This window comes from Hyalella azteca, unplaced genomic scaffold (genome assembly GCF_000764305.2).
Source record: "Hyalella azteca isolate HAZT.00-mixed unplaced genomic scaffold, Hazt_2.0.2 contig11104, whole genome shotgun sequence".
NCBI classification, from domain to species: Eukaryota; Metazoa; Arthropoda; class Malacostraca; order Amphipoda; family Hyalellidae; genus Hyalella; species Hyalella azteca.
Genome location: NW_025941113.1, coordinates 290540 through 310058, shown reverse-complemented (window position 1 = coordinate 310058; position 19519 = coordinate 290540). Strand labels below are relative to the sequence as shown.

Genomic DNA, 19519 nt, shown 5'->3' with positions numbered 1-19519 from the left:
CTCACTGCTGGAGTTGCCGCACGTAAAACGAACAGGTTCAGCGCGGAACATCTCTTGGTTGCGCCGCGTCGGGCAGGCAAATGTTATCAGGAATCGATGCGTAACTGCGCCGGCTGTCGACAATGACCTGTGCTCGATTGAATTCTTCCTGAAGCGGTCCACTCTTGAGTGTGCATTCGAGCCAACTCGTGTCGCAGTTCTCGACGATGGACTGCAATTACTCCCGTAGGTATATCATAGGAGAACAGATTGCATCGTTTATGATCACTGCTGGTACCCAATTGAATGGGGAAATATCGTTGGTCGACTGTCGCAATGTTTAAGATTACGTTCTTTCATTGGAATGTTATCAGTGGCCGATAATATAATGTTTGAGATTTATTTTCACGATTGGAACATTTTTACCATATAATGATTACGATAACATTTCATAGCAGGCCGATGGCTTTCGTTATTTTAAGGAGATAATCCGCATTTTGATATCGATTTTTGGACTCGACTACGATTTTCTTTAGAATAACTTTATTACTGCGCTAAATTTTTCCCCAGTGAGCTGCACATCTTTTAGAAGTCTCGGGAGGCTGACTGTCATGTGCGATTTGCCTGCAAATATGCGTGGGTTGCGTTGCCGCTGGAAGTATATACTGATTCCTGATCGAGAGCTGACGTTGCCTCTCCAAATCCTTGATAAATCCGTGACCGTGTCCTACAGCGCCAGATCAGCAAACTTGTCATGCAAAACTGAGCCGCTCGCGCCAAATCCCTTCCCGTCATGACCATTCCAGCTCCAAACTTGGCGTTGCTGTTCCTTTTTTTACTTATTCAACTTTCCTAATTTATTTCACTTTAGTTTTGGTTCCGACGAACGGAAAGAGTAGGCCTTGTCACAGTGAATTGTGAGCTCTGTTTTCCCCAATAAAATTGTTATTTCTTTGTCTTCATGTAACAATATTCCATGTATTTAACTGTTTATGTTCAAAATAATTTCTTTTTATTTTCGAACTGCCGGTAATTTATGTTTTTTCTCGCTTTATCTCGCACAGTTAATTTCATTTAAAATGTTCGAAATCAAACTTGAAATTTTTTCTTATTCATTTGTTCGATATCTTCATCGCTTCATTAGTTCGATATCTTTATTAGTATTATTCATCGCGATATCTTCATTATTCAAGAGTTCGATATCTCCATTGTGATTTCTATGGTTCGACGTGAGAAGACTTGTTGCCGTAGCTTCCCGTTCAAATTTTGCATTTTTAACATGGCTTTGGTTCTGTAAAAAATTGCAATTCTAATTCTTATATTTTTGTTTCCATTTCCTTTCTAGCTCTTTAGTTCATTAGTTTTTGCCAACTGAATTTTTGATGTACTTATTATTGAGCCATTCTATCCTGTAATTTATTATAAATTAGTGTCAGTTTTTACTTTTTAGAAACCTGACACGCACAGAACTCAACTGCAACTGAGGCCCATAACATATATGAGGCCGATACTATGTTTGGCCATAGGTAGCGGAAGAGCTGGTATGGAGCACCGCTACTTAGCACCTGACAACTCGGAAATCGAAGAGAAACAACTTGTTCGTGATCTAGGAGTGTTGATGAATACTCAGGTCAATTTTGGTGATCACGTAACGGCAATAACCGCAAGAGGTAGGCGACAGATGAGGTGGATCTGGCGGACGTTCAGAACAAGAGAAGCGGAACCGATGATTTAGAGCCCTTGTAATACCAATTCTCGAATACTGCTGCCAGTTCTGGACCCCGTTCGCACTCGGCGCAGTGCGGCAACTGGAAGGTGTCCAGCGAACCTTCACTTCCAGGATCAGAGGGATGGAAGAGTTGAACTACTGGGAGAGGTTGAGGCGCCTGGGTCTGTACTCACTGCAGAGGAGACGGGAGAGGTATGTCATTCTGTACACATGGAAAATGATAACCGGAATGGTGCTAAACTTTGAGAGCGAGACCTTCAGGATTGAGACATATCACAACGAGAGAAGGGGGAGACTGTGCAAGATCGCCCCATTACGTAACAGATCCGCAGTCAGATTTCAATCCCTGAGGGAAGGATCACTTTCCGTGGCAGGGCCAAGGCTGTTCAACGTCCTACCAAAGGATCTAAAAGATGGGGAGTTCACCCTGGAGACCTTCAAGAGACAACTGGACGTTTTCCTGGGCACAATCCCAGATCGACCTCCCCTGCAACACTACCAGCTGCGAGAAGCAAGCAACAGCATCGTACATCAGGTGGCCCAAATGAGGGCGGATGAACGATAATCAGAGGCGGCGATTCATCGTGGCCTGGGACTGCTACGTCCCAAACAAGTACCAAGATTCTACGTAAAAACTGGGACCTGAAGTTGTCACGCGTTTAAATAACTTACTTATGTATCCAATATGTTACAACATTGAAATATCCGCATTGACATTTCGAGATGATAATTCGTCTAGAATAATTTCATCACATTGCCCGCGTACGTTCACTGTGATTTGAACATATTTCTTACACACGAATGGCAGCTATAATCTCTTGCTGCTTATCGTTTCACATCAGCGGTCAATACAAACATACTGAAATGCTGATTACTTTTAATCCATACTCGACGATGAATTGATTTAGTTTCATTGTAGTAGAAAATGTCTCAGGACATACTAAATTTTTAGAGCAAACCATCTCAAAGAGTGTGTGCAAATTTCATATCACATTGGATGTTGGATTGAAGAGATTAATTAAATATTCATTTGAAATATTTTATTCCATGCCTCGATTCTATTACGTAAAGTGTAATGCTGGAGGTGAGAAATTCAGAGCAATAATTCTCCTTTCCCTGCATATTAAATAAGCTTGAAACGTAATATCATTAAGAGGGAGTGATATCGCTGATGATTTTGCCTTTATTTATCGGCTACAAAATAAATAGCCGGTTATTATCGGATTTGAAATAAAAATTTGTCCCATAATTTTAGTATTCTTTTTTATTATCAATCTCTAGTTCATTCTTTATCGTAGAATTGATCGGTTATGTTTACAAAGTTTTGCAGGCGACAGGGCTAAAGAATCATTACGAACTCGTTGATAATATTGCGTTGATTCCTCTCGTGTTCCACGTTGATTTATAGCGAGCATTTATTTGTAAATTGGGCCTTGAAGTGCGTAGCTGAAGGCAGTATTATCACTTAATGAAGGTGATGGGGCTGCAAGGCAGAGCCTTGTATACCATGATTTGTGAAGGCACTTTATTTCTCTGCAACGTGTGCCAGTATATCAGAGTTCCCTGCACCGTGTGCCAGTATATCAGAGTTCCCTGCACCGTGTGCCAGTATATCAGAGTTCCCTGCACCGTGTGCCAGTATATCAGAGTTCGCTGCACCGTGTGCCAGTATATCAGAGTTCCCTGCACCGTGTGTCAGTATATCAGAGTTCCTAGTTCGAAGTAGCACATGCCTTTCCTTATTACATGTCACAGCCAACCCTTATGGTAAATGACGGCGAAACAACCTTGCTTTCGAGGGGATTCCGTTGAAGAACGTTTAGTCAACGTTATTCCGACTTCAGTTTTCTGATGATATGCAAGTTCTAACTGTTAACGGCGATTCATAGACAGCTGAAAATCGACTCTGATATGTTTACCGGACCGCGGACCAGATCACGCTTACAATTCTTACAAAAAAAAATTCTCAAAAAACGAAATCCTATATTCTTTCAGTAGCCAATTTATCTCTGTGATTTGTTAAAAAAGTTGATTAATTGAGTTGTACTTGATTATGAAATTCTTTAAATTAATCTTGGAAGAATTTAAATGAAAAAATAGATGAAAAATAATTCTAGTTCTGATGCACATGTTCTTTCAGTAATAACGCCCTAGAATGGTCAAATATTTCGCTATTTCATGGTATACGATGTTATAATTGCGTTATATCAACTTATTGAGAATGACAGCATTTCTCAGAATGAGTTTTTGATTCTTGTTGCCGTGAATTGGTTCTCATTTTATTTCTTTTTAAGCCGCAGGAAATATTGTAGAATTTGTAATATTTCTTTTGAGGTATTGGTATTGATTCAAACAAATTTTGAATTGTTTCCAAAGGAATTTTAACCCATTCTTCAGTTAAACTCCATCCATATCTTTCAAAAACGATGGCGGCGGGAATCGATTTCTGAATCGACCATAAATACTCGCACAGAGTATTTAGGTCTGGTGATTGTGGTAGCAAATGGGATGCTCAACTTCATAAGATTGTTCCTCGTGCCATTTTTATCCATGAATCGGGGCAATTTTTTATCAAATCCATGAATCGGGGCATTATCATCTTAAAAGATCGTGTTCCCCTCCGGAAACAGTGTTAGCACCATTGTATAAACTTAGTTCTCCAAAAGTTCTAAATAGTCAGGACTGTTGATCCTTCCATGAAGAGAAATCATTGGTCCGCCGGATTTCCAAGAAATAGCATCCCATATCATCACAGATCCCCCGCCATGTTTTACGGTTGGGAGGGGGCAGTCAGGATTAAATGACTTTTGTCCCAAACGTAGATTCGGCCAGAGGTTGGAAGTAAGTTAAATGGTGATTCGTCAAAGAAAATGACATTTTTACACTGCTTGAGGGACCAATTCTGGAGGTTTTTACACCATTCTATACGCTTTGAAATATTTATATTTGAAACTAGAAGTTTTCTAATTGCAACTCTTCCATAGAATACAGGTATGTGCAGTTCTTTGCGGACAGTCTTTGTGGAAACTGGGTTCTGTAGGTGTACATTGAGGTCTGCAGTAATTTTAACAGCCGTGGTCTTTCGATTGTCCCTCACAATTCGATTTAGGGGCCGACGTTCTCTCTCAGACAACTTCGACTTTTGGTCAGACCTGTGATTTGCTGAGGAAGTTTTTTCTTCTTTTTCAAAAACACTCATTACTTTTGAGACAATACATCTAGAAACGTCAATTATTCGGGAATTTTCTGTCACACTAGCACCTGCCAAACGGGCACCAACAATTTGGCCTCTTTAAAAGTCAGAGAAGTTCGTCATTTATAGGTTATAGGTTAGGTAATAGACAAGAAAATTTACTAAAAACATCTGTGCAAGGATAATCTATTAATTAGCAACAAAAATGACAATAAAACATTAAAGTATTTCACATTTTCTTTATTTAAACACATTAAAAAATTACGATACTAAAATGTCGGTGTTTCCCTTATCTCCTAATATATCAGGGGTGTTTGTCCAACCCCTGTATATAGTGTAGGTACCGATTAATTTTGGGTTACGAAAAGTTTTAATTTTATTTTCATATAACGCTTTCAGTATAGTTTGTTTTGATAATGATATTGTCTGTACCTAATGATATTATTGTACATTCCTACAAATGTCTGAAGTCTCCATAACATGCTAGTATTGCTTATTATATTACATAACTTTGTATGGTCTGGTCAAAATAGCAAAATTAAATACGTACAAGACCAATACTTGAGCAATGCACCAGCCCATGGTGCTGCGGGTAGCGGTCTCCAGCCAGGGACGGCATCCTATACACGTCGCTGCTGCCCTGACGCCTTCATTTCCTGGTCATTGTGCTGTCGTTACCTTGCTCCTAAAACCGTCTCTTGGCCGACACTGGACGAAGGCTCGCCCGCATCTGGCTACTTTTCACGGATGATGTTTTGTCTTATCCTACATGAATAATACATAAAGGATCTATTAATTTTACGTGATCTGCTCCCAACAACGGACATGAAACTTTAAATTTAATATCACGATTGCTAACATTTCCTACATTTTTAATTAAGCACATTTGAATTATAACAGAGAAAGCTGCGGTAGTGAAAAAAGCCTCGTTGCACCAACCAAAATAAGACCAATTGCAAGGCAGCTCGATATTTCAGCTATGCCCACATAACGTCGCCGCTGGTCCACTGATCTGACCCCACGTCCTGTTTGAGCAAGTATGCCGCAGTCTGGAGGTGCCACACGCTTAATTAGTAACTGATTTCCCTCCCAATCTTGGACAAATTAAATCTTGCCTTCAATTTTGCCGTGTAGGGAACAAATTCACTTATATACTACATATACAGGAATTTTGATGTTACATGGTCAGTCGGTTAGTCCACCGGTTAGTCCACCGCATTTGCGACCGGTTAGTCCACCGGTCGCAAATGCGGGCAGAATGAAAAGTTATTATTTGCATGGGAGGCTGATTATCATTCTTGATTGTCGTCATTATGTTTACTGAAAACAAATGCCCTCTATATTCTAATCTTTTAAAGTATATAATAAAATCTTTATATAGATAACTATACCTATGAAACAGCGTAAAGGTGACAACCTAGGCTGCCATTTCAGCTCACGGTGTCATCCGCCACGTGACGATGCTCTAAAGCAGGGGTCTCCAAACTTTTTTCACCAAGGGCCAAGATCAAGCTCACTGAAACCTTCGCGGGCCGGAGAAGTTCGTGGGTGGAGGGAAGGGCAGCATAAATTACGAATAAAATTCGATAGTCAAAATTAGCGCACGAATAACTATTTTATTCTGCAATTCGTCTTACGGAGCAATTGTACACTATCTTCCGTCGCTTAATTATTGGCGCTCATTAATTGGCGTGATAAGCACTGCTCCTAAATACATGGGGGACATAATAATTATGGCTATAATTATTAGAGTGTAATCTTGAAGAATATTCAACGTGAAACAGCATTAATGAGAGGCATAGAATTGTTTCTTTTCATACAAAATAGCATTGAGTTATGGATCAAAATTACTGCTTCCTATGATCAGAATGGATTGTAAATGTTCGTCGGATAAGGCTGCCATGTAGCTAGACTTGACATACTTCATCTTAGAAAATGTTTGTTCGCAAAAATAGGTTATGCCAAAAACGGAAATAGAATCACAAGCAAAGGCTTGTAGATGAGCATACTGCATATTCATCGCTTGGTCGACACTTGTAAAAGTCAATCAGTTTACCTTCTCTGAATCTGTCCTTCAATGCGTCATTGGCTTGCTGATCAATTACTTCCAATTGAAGTTCAGATGGCAAATCTTCAATGGAACAATCAAATGGATTTTGGAAAATCTTTAATTGCTGCAAATGCATGACGTTTTTGAAATTGCTATTTCAGATTGCAAATAATGCCTTGCGCAAATCTTCTTGGGAATGAAGTTTCTCGCTCAAACTTTTCGCAACATGAAATTGCTTGAAACAGTTCCTCATCAACTGGGTGTCAAACAAATTAAATAGCTTTTGTCGGAACGCCTTCACAATTGGGTATACATGTCGCAAATGAGAACTGTTTTGTCCTGTAGTCTAAGATTGAACTCGTTCATGTGTGTGGGCAGATACACAGAAAAAGCTAATTTCCAATGTGAGTAGCGGCTGGGGTCGATTCTGTTCATTCTGAAAAATTTCAATTTCTGCCTGGAGTTAAAAAAAATCGTGACCACATGAATACCTTGCCACAGGTAAGCAAACGAACGGAAGTGTGATACTTAGGTTAAATCTGGATATTCTGCTTCTATCTCCTCCAAGAAAGCACAAAACTAACGATGGTTAAGTCCGTGAGAACGAATGCAGTTTACTATTGAAACAACAAGTTCCATCACAGAAGATAAATCCATATATTTGCCACAGTGCCTGCTGGTGAATAATGCAGTGAAAAACCAAACGCTTGGGACAGCCCGCAATTGCAATAGTTTTAAAAATTTGTCCAACTAACCCTTTTCCAGAGCCGCACATGTTTCTTGACCATCGGTTGTGACGCGCTTGAACCGTTTCTACTCCAGGCCGTAATGCAGGAGAGATTTCTCGACTTCTTCGAAAATTTCCTCGCCTGTTATTGTACCGCGCATGTCGTGCACCGTGACCAACTCTTCAATCACTTCAAAATCTTCTCTGACCCCACGAACATACAGCAACTGCGAGGTAAAAGTGACATCAGTTGATTCATCAAACGCGAGAGAAAAGTACTTGAATTCTCTGGCTTTTTCTTCGAGTTGAGGCACTATATTTATTCCAATATCTTCAACTCGATGAGCAACTGTATTTGCCGAAGGGCTTATAGTTTTAGGCAAGTCTTCTTTTTCCGGACAGAGTTCGTTGGCTGCTTCAATAATGCATAATTTAATTAACTCAGAATCGGTGAAGGGCTTTCCTCGTTTTGCCAAAAGATTTAACACACGGAAACTTGCTCTTGTTGCAGCTTCATTCTCGGCATTCTTTTTCTCGAACAAAAATTGTTGCTCTGCAAAGTTGTGTCTCGGCGCTTCCAGCTTGTCTGCAAGAAGCTTTCCTTTGAGTTGCGAATAGTGTTTTGTATCATAATGTCTCCGAGTGTTGCTCTCTTTCGGCACTGCAATATGCTATCATTGCATATTAACCATAATGCTTTGTTACCAACATATCAAACTCGATAACAAAGTATAATTCTTTAATAGCTATCTACTAAGCGCCGCGCTTGTGTTGCATGAGGCATGGCCCCTGTCAATCGGTCAAGAAGCGCATGCAGAGGCTGCAAAGCGCCTCTGCATGCGCTTTGAGGCACTTGATTCTCGTGTATTGCCCCTAGTGTGAACGGGCCTTTATTAGAATGCTGGTCAGAGCCCGTCTGAATTACGCGGAAATGTTCCGGAAATGTAAAATCAGAAACGAGCGTCGCAAAACTCGCCTCTTGACGACAGAAAACAAGAAAATTTATTTTTGCCCGCAAATGTTCTCAACTGTTCTTTTATAGCAATTCATTGTGTACATTTATTTAATGAATGATTTTCGTTTTTGAAATACAAGTAGTATTTAGATTAAAAAATACTTGAAGAACAAAAACTTTCATTCATAATTCATTATTAACGTGATGAATTTCATCCAGTTTCATTTTAAGGTGGAGTTTAGCACTCTATACGGATTCGGAGAAGGCTTGTCCCTAGCCCACGAGATATCATAGTTCGAAGCCTCCCGTTTGCGTTCATTTGCCTTTGAGGCTCATTCAGTTCGATAACCGGCGCTTGCCTTTGAAGCCTCCTGCTCGAGGCCGCTGTTTGCCATGCGTCCTGCTTCGATGGCAGGTCTATATACTCAGATATAAAACGGTTACCCCATAACCTCGGTCGAATTTCAACTCTTTAACAGCTAGAGCTGTTAGATTAGGAGAGTTGGGATTTGTGGTGAATTACTCTAGAATCTAGATCAAGCAAACTCGTAATACGCGAAACTCCTTAAATGCCTGCCTATCGATTACTCACTGTGCAGCACCATTGTTGTTTTCTTGCCTTTATTAGCCGTAATTTCTGCTAGTAAACTGGTTCTGGAATAAATTAGTGAATTAAAATCGTGATTCTTTCGTCCCCAGAACTAAAAATGACTAACGATTAATCGAAACCCTCCGGCAGAATTTCTAGTGAGCTCGGTTCTGCCGCTCGTTAGCTCATACGAGCTCATCTAATTCGTGCATAATTTAATTACCAATCTTTTTGGTACAGGCCTGGAATTTCTAAGTCACTTCTCGTTTAAATGCTGACTGGCATAATCCATTTGAATGGACCGAATAATGACTGGAGTGGAGGATTCAGTGACTCCAGTCCAGTTTCTGTGTATAGGAAAGCAGGCAGTAATTCGTCCATGACTCTCGTGTGGATACCACCAGACATGCTTAGGCATATATATAGGCTAGACATGCTTATAGCGACTACATGTCATAGGTGTTTAACGGTTCCTGCAGTTAGTCTTTTATAAGTGCTATAATTTTTGCAATAAGTTAACTGCATAAATTACATTTAAAGTTGATTTTTTACCTTACGAAATTACAATTTTATAGTAGTACCAGTTATATCAGTCTTTTCATTTATTAGTGCTAATTTAATTTGAAGTGGTCTAATGAATTCGTAAGGTTTGATACTAAATTATTGGATTCCAAGTTGGCAAGTTTACAGAAGTATTTTCAATGTTTATTTTTGAGACCAAAAATTTTGTTGCTTTCTTTCTAAGCAGTAACTTTTTAGTGGTAATTGAAGTTAGAATTTCTTTTTAAATGTTTTCTCTGGCCCTCTATTGTAATCTAAAATGTTAGGGAAACTATATCTCTGTACTTGTTTTCGTTATTTTTGAAGGGTTCCAATGTCCAGGCTTTAAGATGAAGAATTTCCAGAGTGCCAGAGCGCTCATTAAGAGCTACACGCCTTGTCAATCAGCAGCGCTCTTAAGCCTCCGGCGGTGACGCCTGGGCCATAATCTTAAGCGCCTTCCTTCGACGCGACTTTATTTCTGATGCTGACGGATCGCTTTGTGTACTTTTCCTTTCTTTTATGCCTTACATGGTTCTGTGCTATGACTTTAAAGCTTACTTTTTAAAGTAATTTCAGTGATGATTAATTTTAATCTTGCAGCATTCAGAAATCTATCAGTTTTAACTGTCCAAATAGTGACTCACTTTTTTACTCACAGCACGAGCTGAGAGCAGACGTACCATTGATATGCCTTTTCCCCGGGCTAAACTGGGTCAAGATGACCGACACTAGGTCCAAAGTGCACACTATACAGAAAAGACTTCAAGCATTTCTCTGAGTAATGCTTTAGTTTAAATGAATTTTACGAATCACTTTTCTATCGTAATGTATTTATATAGATAGTATTTAAAATTTGAGACTGTACTCTGTGTACAATTGGGCTCGGAAAAGTTGAATTATTTATTAAATTTGCTCTGCATTAAGAAGTTGTACTTGAATTGATTTTTGTTCTTGTCTTGTTTGCAGCCTAGTGCGATGAGCGAGAGTGCGGCAGAGCAGAGGGACAGCTCGGAGGTGGAGATAAGTCGGTTATTTCCTAAATGCCGACCTCGCAGCACCCCCACTTCCCCCAGCAACCCACCCAGTATCCCCAATTCGTTCTCAACATCTCTAGCGCCTTCTGACTTCTCTTCATACCCCGTTCACTCTAACTCGACGGAAGAATTTTCGGCGAGTCATTCTACGAGCGCCATCATCCACGCTGCACTCAACAGGTCGCCTCACATCAACCCCAACACCATAACCTACTCAGCTAACAGCCTTCCCGTCCACTCACTTTCCAACACTTCGGGCATTATTTCCTCTTTGACTTACGATCCTACTGTGTATACTTCGAACACCCACGTCCTGCCGTTCAACGGAAAACCCTCTTCCGTTTCTGCGCACTCCAAGCCACATAACTTCAACTTTATAGCCGAGTCTGATGCGAACGACAATTACGAGAGATCAAACACGGACGAAGTGCCTCGCATGCAAGAGTCGAGCACCGGTAGTAGCAGTAGCAACACCAGCATCGGAAGCAACAGCAGCAGCAGAATGTCAGTGGACACAGCGTCTTCGAACTGTTCGCCGTCCGGCGGTGTAGTGCAAACTTCCATGAATAACAGCGCTGACGCCTCTGTCATTAGTGGGTATCACGAGGTAGACCATAGCCGCTCTACTGGTTTGGATTCTTCCTACGAAGACGTGTCGGTTCAACAATCGCGCCGAGAGCATTTTAGACTTAGAGATTCTCGTATTGAGGCTGCTGGAGGCCGCGAACTTTACAGTCATAGTAGAAGTCGAATGCATCGTCATCGTGGTGGCAGTGCTTCCCTTGTGACACCTCACAGTAACTCGATGATTATCAGTCAGCAACATTCCAAACAGCAACAGCAGCAGCAGTTGGTCCAGCTGCAGCAACAAAACCAGCAGTTAGGACCTCAGTCACTTAATGCGGTAAACCAAGTAGAACAGCAGATGCACAAGCAAAATCCGCTGGATCACTCGAGCGCCAGCAGCAGTTGCAGCAGAACAAGCCGTGAGAGCGGACTGCCCCCAGACTCTCCTCTTGTTTACGAAGCTCGTCTTGCGGGATCTTCGGAAGTGGTTTTTGATGATATTGGGGAATGGAGCGGCGGGCTGACCGTGCGAGGTGTCGACGGACAAACTCACGCGTCGTCCACGCCAACTTCTGGCCCTGACTCAGAGTCGCCCGAAGTCTCGCCGTCGAGAGTCACGAAAATTGGCAACGTTCCCATCGCTGACTACGAAGGCTCTCCGCGCAGATATGGGCCACGGTCTGGCAACTTACGCATCAGTCCCCGCCAAAATCATTCCATGAGGCCTAGGCCGGGCTTCCCACGACGAGTCTCTACTTTCCCAGAAGATAAAAAAATAACGATAGAAAAACCTGGAATGGGATTACCTCATTCCGAGAACCATCCAAAGAAAGATAAGTGGGTAGGAGATAATGGCGTCCCTAGTAGCGTTTCTCATGTGGACAAAATAGAATCTCCAGTGCCTCATATGATATCTACTCTCACCTCTGTTTACGCTTCCACTCTGAACGATACTATGAACACAAATTCTACAACGTCGACGACCGCATCTGAGAAAGCCTCCGCACCCGTGGATCAGGAACCCATCTACGACTACGAAGTTTCCGAAACCCAAAAGGTACTTCAAGATTTTTTTAAGGATTCTCGTGTTACTCGTACTCCTACACAGGCTTTTTATGATTTAGAGTATCACTTAAAGCGTCATCATGGCAATAGCTACGTGGGGCAGCGTCTGGCTGAAGAATACGAGGCCGACTTTTCAGTTCGCCTGAAAGACGTCGCCCACGAGTCAGCTGAGAGCGCCAGTCTTCCGGACAATGTCCGCAGAAAATCTGACTGTGCTTCTGATGACCAGGGACTGGCTGTGGGTGGTGGATGCGAGGGTCAGGGCGGCCAAGTTGTTAAAATTGACAACTTAGAGGTAAGCACTAGATTGGATTCTACGTTCCGCCACTATCCTCCTTGCTTTAATCGCTGTAATTTGACTCAGCACAGAATGCGGAATTGTAACGAAATTTGCAATGCCGCTTGCACACCCACCTCACTTGATTCGCCTACACACAAATCTAGAGAACTTTCATCTCTGTATTCAACTTGCCATACTGTTCTCCCTTCTCATAACGTTTGCTCTTTTGTTCCTGTCGATGGGAGTCGTGATTCATTCGTTTCATCGGCTAATTTGATTGCCAACATATCTTCATTGCACGAACAATTCAATTCGACACAAACTTTGTCTTGTGGTAAAAGAGGCGAAAACGAAACCATCGTCAGTCTCATCTCATCAGCTCACGTGTGCAACCACGCCAACTTCTCCGAAGAGTGTTGTGCTTTACAAGAGGATTTACTTCAGATTACTAACTGTCGGAGGCGCGAGTCTGCCTCTTCATCACCTTTGTGCTGTGACGAAGTTTCATGCGAAGTGGAAACTTTGATTAGAAAAGACGTAAATGCCGAACGTAACGCCCAGGCGTGTTGTCTAGAAAGTGAGAATGAGGCTAGTGAAAAAGATGAACAAGAAGAACTTGTTGACTTAGAGGCAGAATTGAGAATTTCACTGAAGAGAGACGACGATGAATCCGACGTTGAATGTACCGCTGCTCCCGATTTACCAATGGTTGATAACCTCCTGGACCTTCCAATCGATTTCTCATTGTCTGATGATTTAGTTCCTCTATCGAGTTTACTGGAATGTACCACTGATTTGTCTGTGCCTCCCGAGTCATTCTTAGATGATCGCCCTGACCAGAACGACGGGCCGCAAGACCCGTCCGTAGATAAAGCCAACTCTCAGAAAGAGAAACTCGCTGGAACTTTGGAAGCTTTCCTTTCTGAAGCAGGGCACCAGGTAAATGGTGGTGCATCCTCTTCATTATTCAGGCCTGCATCCGTCATCCTTCTCTCCCTAGTCTCTGTAGAGTCTTGTATCTTTAACTAGAACCTGGTGAAACTTTTGATTGATATGATTTATCAGAACGATACTGAAAGAACTTTCCACATTCTATACCTTGTAGACATCCGTTCCTATATGGTGAAACCTAACCAAGCGATTCTGGGGTTCGCCGCCGCTATTCAAGGCGGAACGCAGTTTATTCTCAGAATTTTCAGTGACGAATACTTGCAGTTCATAACCAAAAAGTTGCCGTCTGTCATGCTTTGGTGAACTCTGACCTTCGCTTTAAGTGATAAACTTCCCTCTAAAAAAATCCTTTAAACACGTGTATTCCTCCGGTTCGTTTAAAAAATTATCGCATTGTGGATTTAATAATCATTAGATAGTATCGTGTTAGTATGTTGTTGCAAGGCAAGAGACTAGTGTGAAAGCCACTACACATGTCAGCAGACTTTTCTTCATAGCAGTTGTCGGTTGGGAACTTTCGACATCGACTAGCTGTTGGCTATTGGTCCTTCAAAATTCAAATTTTTGAAATAGTATTCTTTGTGAATGGGCTTGCCTGTTGGGCTATGATATTTCATTCCTGTTGCATCTAGGTGTTGTTCTCTGAATTGTTTCAGTGTTAGATCAGTCTCTCCTAGTTGTTTTTAGCCCTTTACTTCCCAGCTCAAATCAATATTCCGCAACGAACATCAAAATAAAAATGACGATTATTAAATTACTTCAAGGGGAGTAACGGGTTAGAAAATGTTTTTATCTGGCCGTTAAATCATTGGCATCAGTCATTGTTTCTTGTGTGTGAATTATTTTCTACTGTGTTTTGTATTATCAAAAGCGAATCAGGTGAGTTATATATTTTTGACTCCGGTATAGCATGTGATCACCTAAGTATCCCTTCAAAATAACGTGCATGCTTGTTTTATTTAATCGTGGTGGATAGAATTCACCAGAATTCCATTTATTTTTTTTTCTTTTTTCGAAGTTACTTGCGAAGTTCGGCCTCACTTTAATGTCAATTACTCGTGCGAAATTCACAAGGATCGCGAGAGAGCCTACACCTGGTCACAATTGCCGGAGTTGGTTGAAGTCATTTGGCCGCATTGAGTTCACACAGGAGTGTCTTTTTCTCGCTTTCAAATGGCTGTGGCTTTCATCTGTCTCTACCGACTACAACTTTTCCTTGCGTGTGTCGGCTCTTAATTGTTACTCTGAGGGATTTTTGGACGGCTGCAAATGGGCCTCTCTATTACACGCAACGCGACACTGTTGCCGAGTGCATGCCCGTCTCCGATACTCGCTCGGTCAGCCTGGCGACGTCGGTAACATTTGCCTGTACCGGCTCTCCTTAAAACTCCTGTGCCATCCTGATTTCCTGCGCCAAAATTGATTTCCCTGAAAAAGTTTTGATATTTTAGCAGAGTTTTGCGTTTTTCTATGTTTAATAATGAAAATTCATTAATCTTAACTCAAAAATTTAAAATATTTGATCTATTCGATATTCCAGTAAAAATTTTTTATGATTAGCGGCTATTTATGTCAAAGCATAAAAGTAGTAAGTATTCTGAATGTTGTAGCTCCTACATTCTTTTGCTTACCGACCGAAGAAATTCACATTTTTATGAACGAAAAACGAAGTACCATATTCTTGTATTTAAAAAAAATTCTGGTTTTTAAATAACTTCACTAATTCTCCGTCAGTAAATATCGATCTGTCCAGCTCTCTGAGATATTATTTCTCGAAACAGCTAAAGTTAATCTCACTGTACTTGCGACACACGTAACTATCGTTACCAGGATACATCCTACCTTTTTGAGAGCGTTCATACTTATGGAATACCTGTTGTTCATCCTTATGAATACCTCAACGTTGAGACTAAAACAACATAAAGGTTTTTTATTTTAATTATCCACATTTTAGCTACTATTTTGAGCCTATCAAATTACTCGATTAATTACGATTTGAGTGTTACGAGTGTTACGATTTGAAAATAGTCTGAATTATAAAATCATTTGATCATGAGCCACGCAACGTCAACAGCTCGACATGTGTAATTTATAGTTTAATTAGAATTCAAATGACCGTGCTAGATTCAAACGTCATTTGGATCAAGTTACTTTTTATCACTAGTTATAATTTGGAACGGTTAATTTTATTGGCCCTTGACATGGAAGTCTAATTGGAAGGTTGCTTGATGAACACGTTTGTTATGTAAGACTAAAAGATCCTTGGCGTCGGTTTCTATAAGGACTTGCTAATTGATCACTCCAGTCGTGCCGACAATAACTTCTCCTATAGGTTTGCTTGAGCTTAATTAACACTCCAAGTTCTTTATATCTTATTACTCTGATTTCTGTAGTGGCTGCCATGTCTTATTACTTGTATGGCTTCTTTTAGTGGTCTGCAAGATTATTATTATATTAGCTGTGGCTACAAATCAAGTTTTTATTGCACGTGCGTCTTATTTATTTGCTTATTTTAGTGTTCCGCGAGATTCTAATAATATTATTTCAACTAACGGCTGCAAGCCTTTATTGGCACGCACGAGGGCTGCAAGAACTCTTTATTATCCATATTCTCATGAAAATTTGTGTGGGCGCTAGAGCTTGGCTGCCTATATATATGAGCTCTGGTCTCTAAACTTGAATCTCCTTGTTTGCCTTAGTTATTTTTCTGTCAGAATAATTCTTGCCCTGCACTCCAACTTTCGTAAACAATTTATTTCTTATTAATCTTTAATTCTTTGCATGTTAAAACACGTGTTATCGATTCTCTGTGTGGAGCAATCTTCGATGAATACTGCGAGGTAACGATTTTTAAGATATTTTCTCCTATTGACGGAAATTTGACTAATTTGAAACGGATTCAATCCCATTTTCCTCTGCATTTGTTTTTTGTAATGTGTCGTGTACATCTCTAGTTTAAGTCTTTGGTCTAGACTAGAACTGTTTTTATTTTAGTCCTTTACCTCACATTTTTCGTAATTTGTTTTTGGTCTTGTACTAAAAATTTACGCATTTTCTAGTGTTAACGGTGAACCATGTTCCAGCAATTGTTGCTCATTCTGCGTACTGTTGTTTTGTTTCATCAAAGTTTCTAGTCTTACAAGATTTTAAGAAATACGGCGTTTTAAAACCAAGTTCTCAACGATGCAGACTAAGCAACTTCAGAGGAGCTTTGATCACCGTATGTCAGATTTTTTGAGGGTGAAATTCTCATGTTAATTACCATTGATAGCATAGTTGAGTTAGGTAAAGTTCCTTAAAGGTGAGTTTATTTAACATTAACAATTTTCTGTATTTTTTACGATAGAAAATTAGCATAGATGTGAGTTTATATGTTTCTATTATTCTTTACGTAAACTCGTCGGGCCCGTGCCACAATATAATTGTTGTTTCGTAAAAATCATCATTTTTAATTTGGCAAAGTGCCCTCTAGAACATTTTGCGGCCAATTGCGTTACGGACAATTATAATCGACCGTAATTGATATTATAATATCACTATAATATTATAATATACCGGCACTATTATAATGATTAATAATTATCAATCAAGAATATCCGAAGAATCATCTCTTGTACTTCATCGTTCAGCCTCGATACTTTGACAGTATTGAATGTGTTCATAATGTTCTGAATTTTTTTCACTATTTATAACTAAAATAAAAAGCTATAAAAACAAAACAATTTTTACTTAGGTGCCGTAGGGTATTTTTGCCTGATACGAAGTTGGTTCTCAAGCCTGAGCCTCAATGTCAATTTAACAGCGAGATTGTCCACCTTGTCAAGATCATGCACATTGTACAATCCGTCTATGAAATCTTTGTTTAATATTAAGTGAAGAAATGTCTTAAATTATTTAATTTTATTTTAGAAGTTCCAATGCTTGTGCAATAATTTTCCAAAGAATGACTGAAATATAATCAAGTGTTATTAGTTGTATCCTTTGCATCTATTCTCATGCATACTAAACATCTCTTAATAGAAATAGTTTAGAGTCTTGTGACGTGTGAGACTTTCTGATGTCTCTGATATCTAGCGGTCATGTTTATACGTGATATTGTAACGTTTAGAATTTTTTTAGCCTCCTCAAGTTAGCATGCAGATATTACCGATCTTATTAATTGCACCCAAATGATTTGTATGTCACATATATCGACGTATAAATTCAGTTATTTATCTGACATAGTTATCGTAACTTTTACCTACTCATTCTAGCACACTTACAGCCGACACTCCCTCTTCTACTAACTCACCCTGTCGTGTTCACTTCTCACCCTTCATCCATTCACTGTGCGGCCTCACTCATTATTCCTCCATCCGCTGTGCTGCCTCTAATTTTTCCCTTACCCACTGCCCTGACTCACTCACCCTTCCTCCGTCCACTGTGTTGACTTTCGTACACCATCGTCCATCCACGGTTTTTACACTCACCTTTCTCCCATCCACCATCTTGATCGTTTAACCCTTCCTTCATTCCTCCCACTTTGTTCTGAACCCCTTTCGTCACCTCATTTTCAACCCCATGACTCGAACACCATTTTCCTCTTCACCGAGCTGACCTACCCACCACTTCCGTATCCTCAGCACCAACAGACTCACCTCATTTCCTCTTGCTCCCATCCTCAATCGTCTATCCCCGCGTGATCCCCTACCCTCAATCGCTACCTCCTTCCTCGCATCACCTCTCATCCCCTCACTCTCCTCCCCTTCACCCCACTAACATCCCTGCCCCGTGACGGGCGTCCTCAGAGTTCGAGGAACTTCACGCTGTCGCCGGACTCGACGTCGTGCGACAGCGGAGAGGTGGAGAGCTCCGAGTTCAGCGGCGGCGAGGGCGAGGAGTCGGCGCGCTCGTCTTCACGCGGTGGCCACGGCTCAGCCATGCCAGTACTAGAGGACGGCCTCTCCTCTGGTCAGTACCGCTGCTCGTACCTGCAGCTATTATTGTTCATTTAATTTGTATTGAAGCTTGTGACCACATTCTGTGGTCACATTACACATTTCTTAGATTGTTTCTGTTTAGTTAAAAATGTGTAACTCTTTTCCAACAAGAATATGCAAAAAGGATCAATAGAAACGTCCGATAACGAATCAAATCTCGCAACGTTAGTCTTACAATCAGGGTTGGCAATGATTAAATCAAAATGATTAAATCATGTGATTTAATCACTTGATTTTTTATAAAAAAATCATGATTTTTTTTATTTTTTCGATTTTTTTTTGATTTTTTGATTTTTTCATATATATAAAAATATTGAGAGGCAGTCTTTAATTTATATTGAGGTATTGTTATTCATGCTTTAGTATAAATGTACTATGAATGACAAATTGTATATAAACTTGTTGCCTTTAGTGTGTATTAGGTTTCAATAAATGGAATGTTTTTGGTACAGAGGCATCAAGAGTGCAATACATTGTACGTAGCTAGCAGGTTAGCTAATTCTTATAAGGCTATAAGTAGTCTTTACCTATTTGACTATTTGTTATATATTGATAACAATATACAATTTAAATGTGTTAGCTAGCTTATACAGGGTGGAGCAGAACTGATTGAACAGTTTTGAGGCAAAATAAAAGAGTAATGGAGGTACATAAAGAAGAAAGTTTATTTTTCTCATTATTAGCATAGCATACCATTCAAAATACTTATGTTTTGAAAACAATATCAGGAAGATGGGGTTTGTTAGCTGCATCACACTGTTGGAGTTGTTCTCGGAAGTTTCCTACAGCACGTTTACACATATGGCGAGGTATGGCCATAACCTCTGCTACAATAATCTGTTCCCTTTGCTGTGGTAGGGTGTGAGGGCAACTTCTGA

The 19519-nt window shown here is 40.4% G+C and overlaps 1 protein-coding gene across 1 annotated transcript in view; it reads left to right on the top strand.

Annotated features, from left to right (window-relative positions):
* LOC108674532 overlaps window positions 1–19519 on the top strand; it is an 83812-nt gene that overhangs the window by 59314 nt on the left and 4979 nt on the right. The window contains exons 3-4 of the mRNA XM_047882694.1: window positions 10732–12726; window positions 18450–18612. Of these exons, the coding sequence (XP_047738650.1) occupies window positions 10732–12726; window positions 18450–18612 (2158 nt within the window). The remainder of the gene's footprint in view (window positions 1–10731; window positions 12727–18449; window positions 18613–19519) is intronic.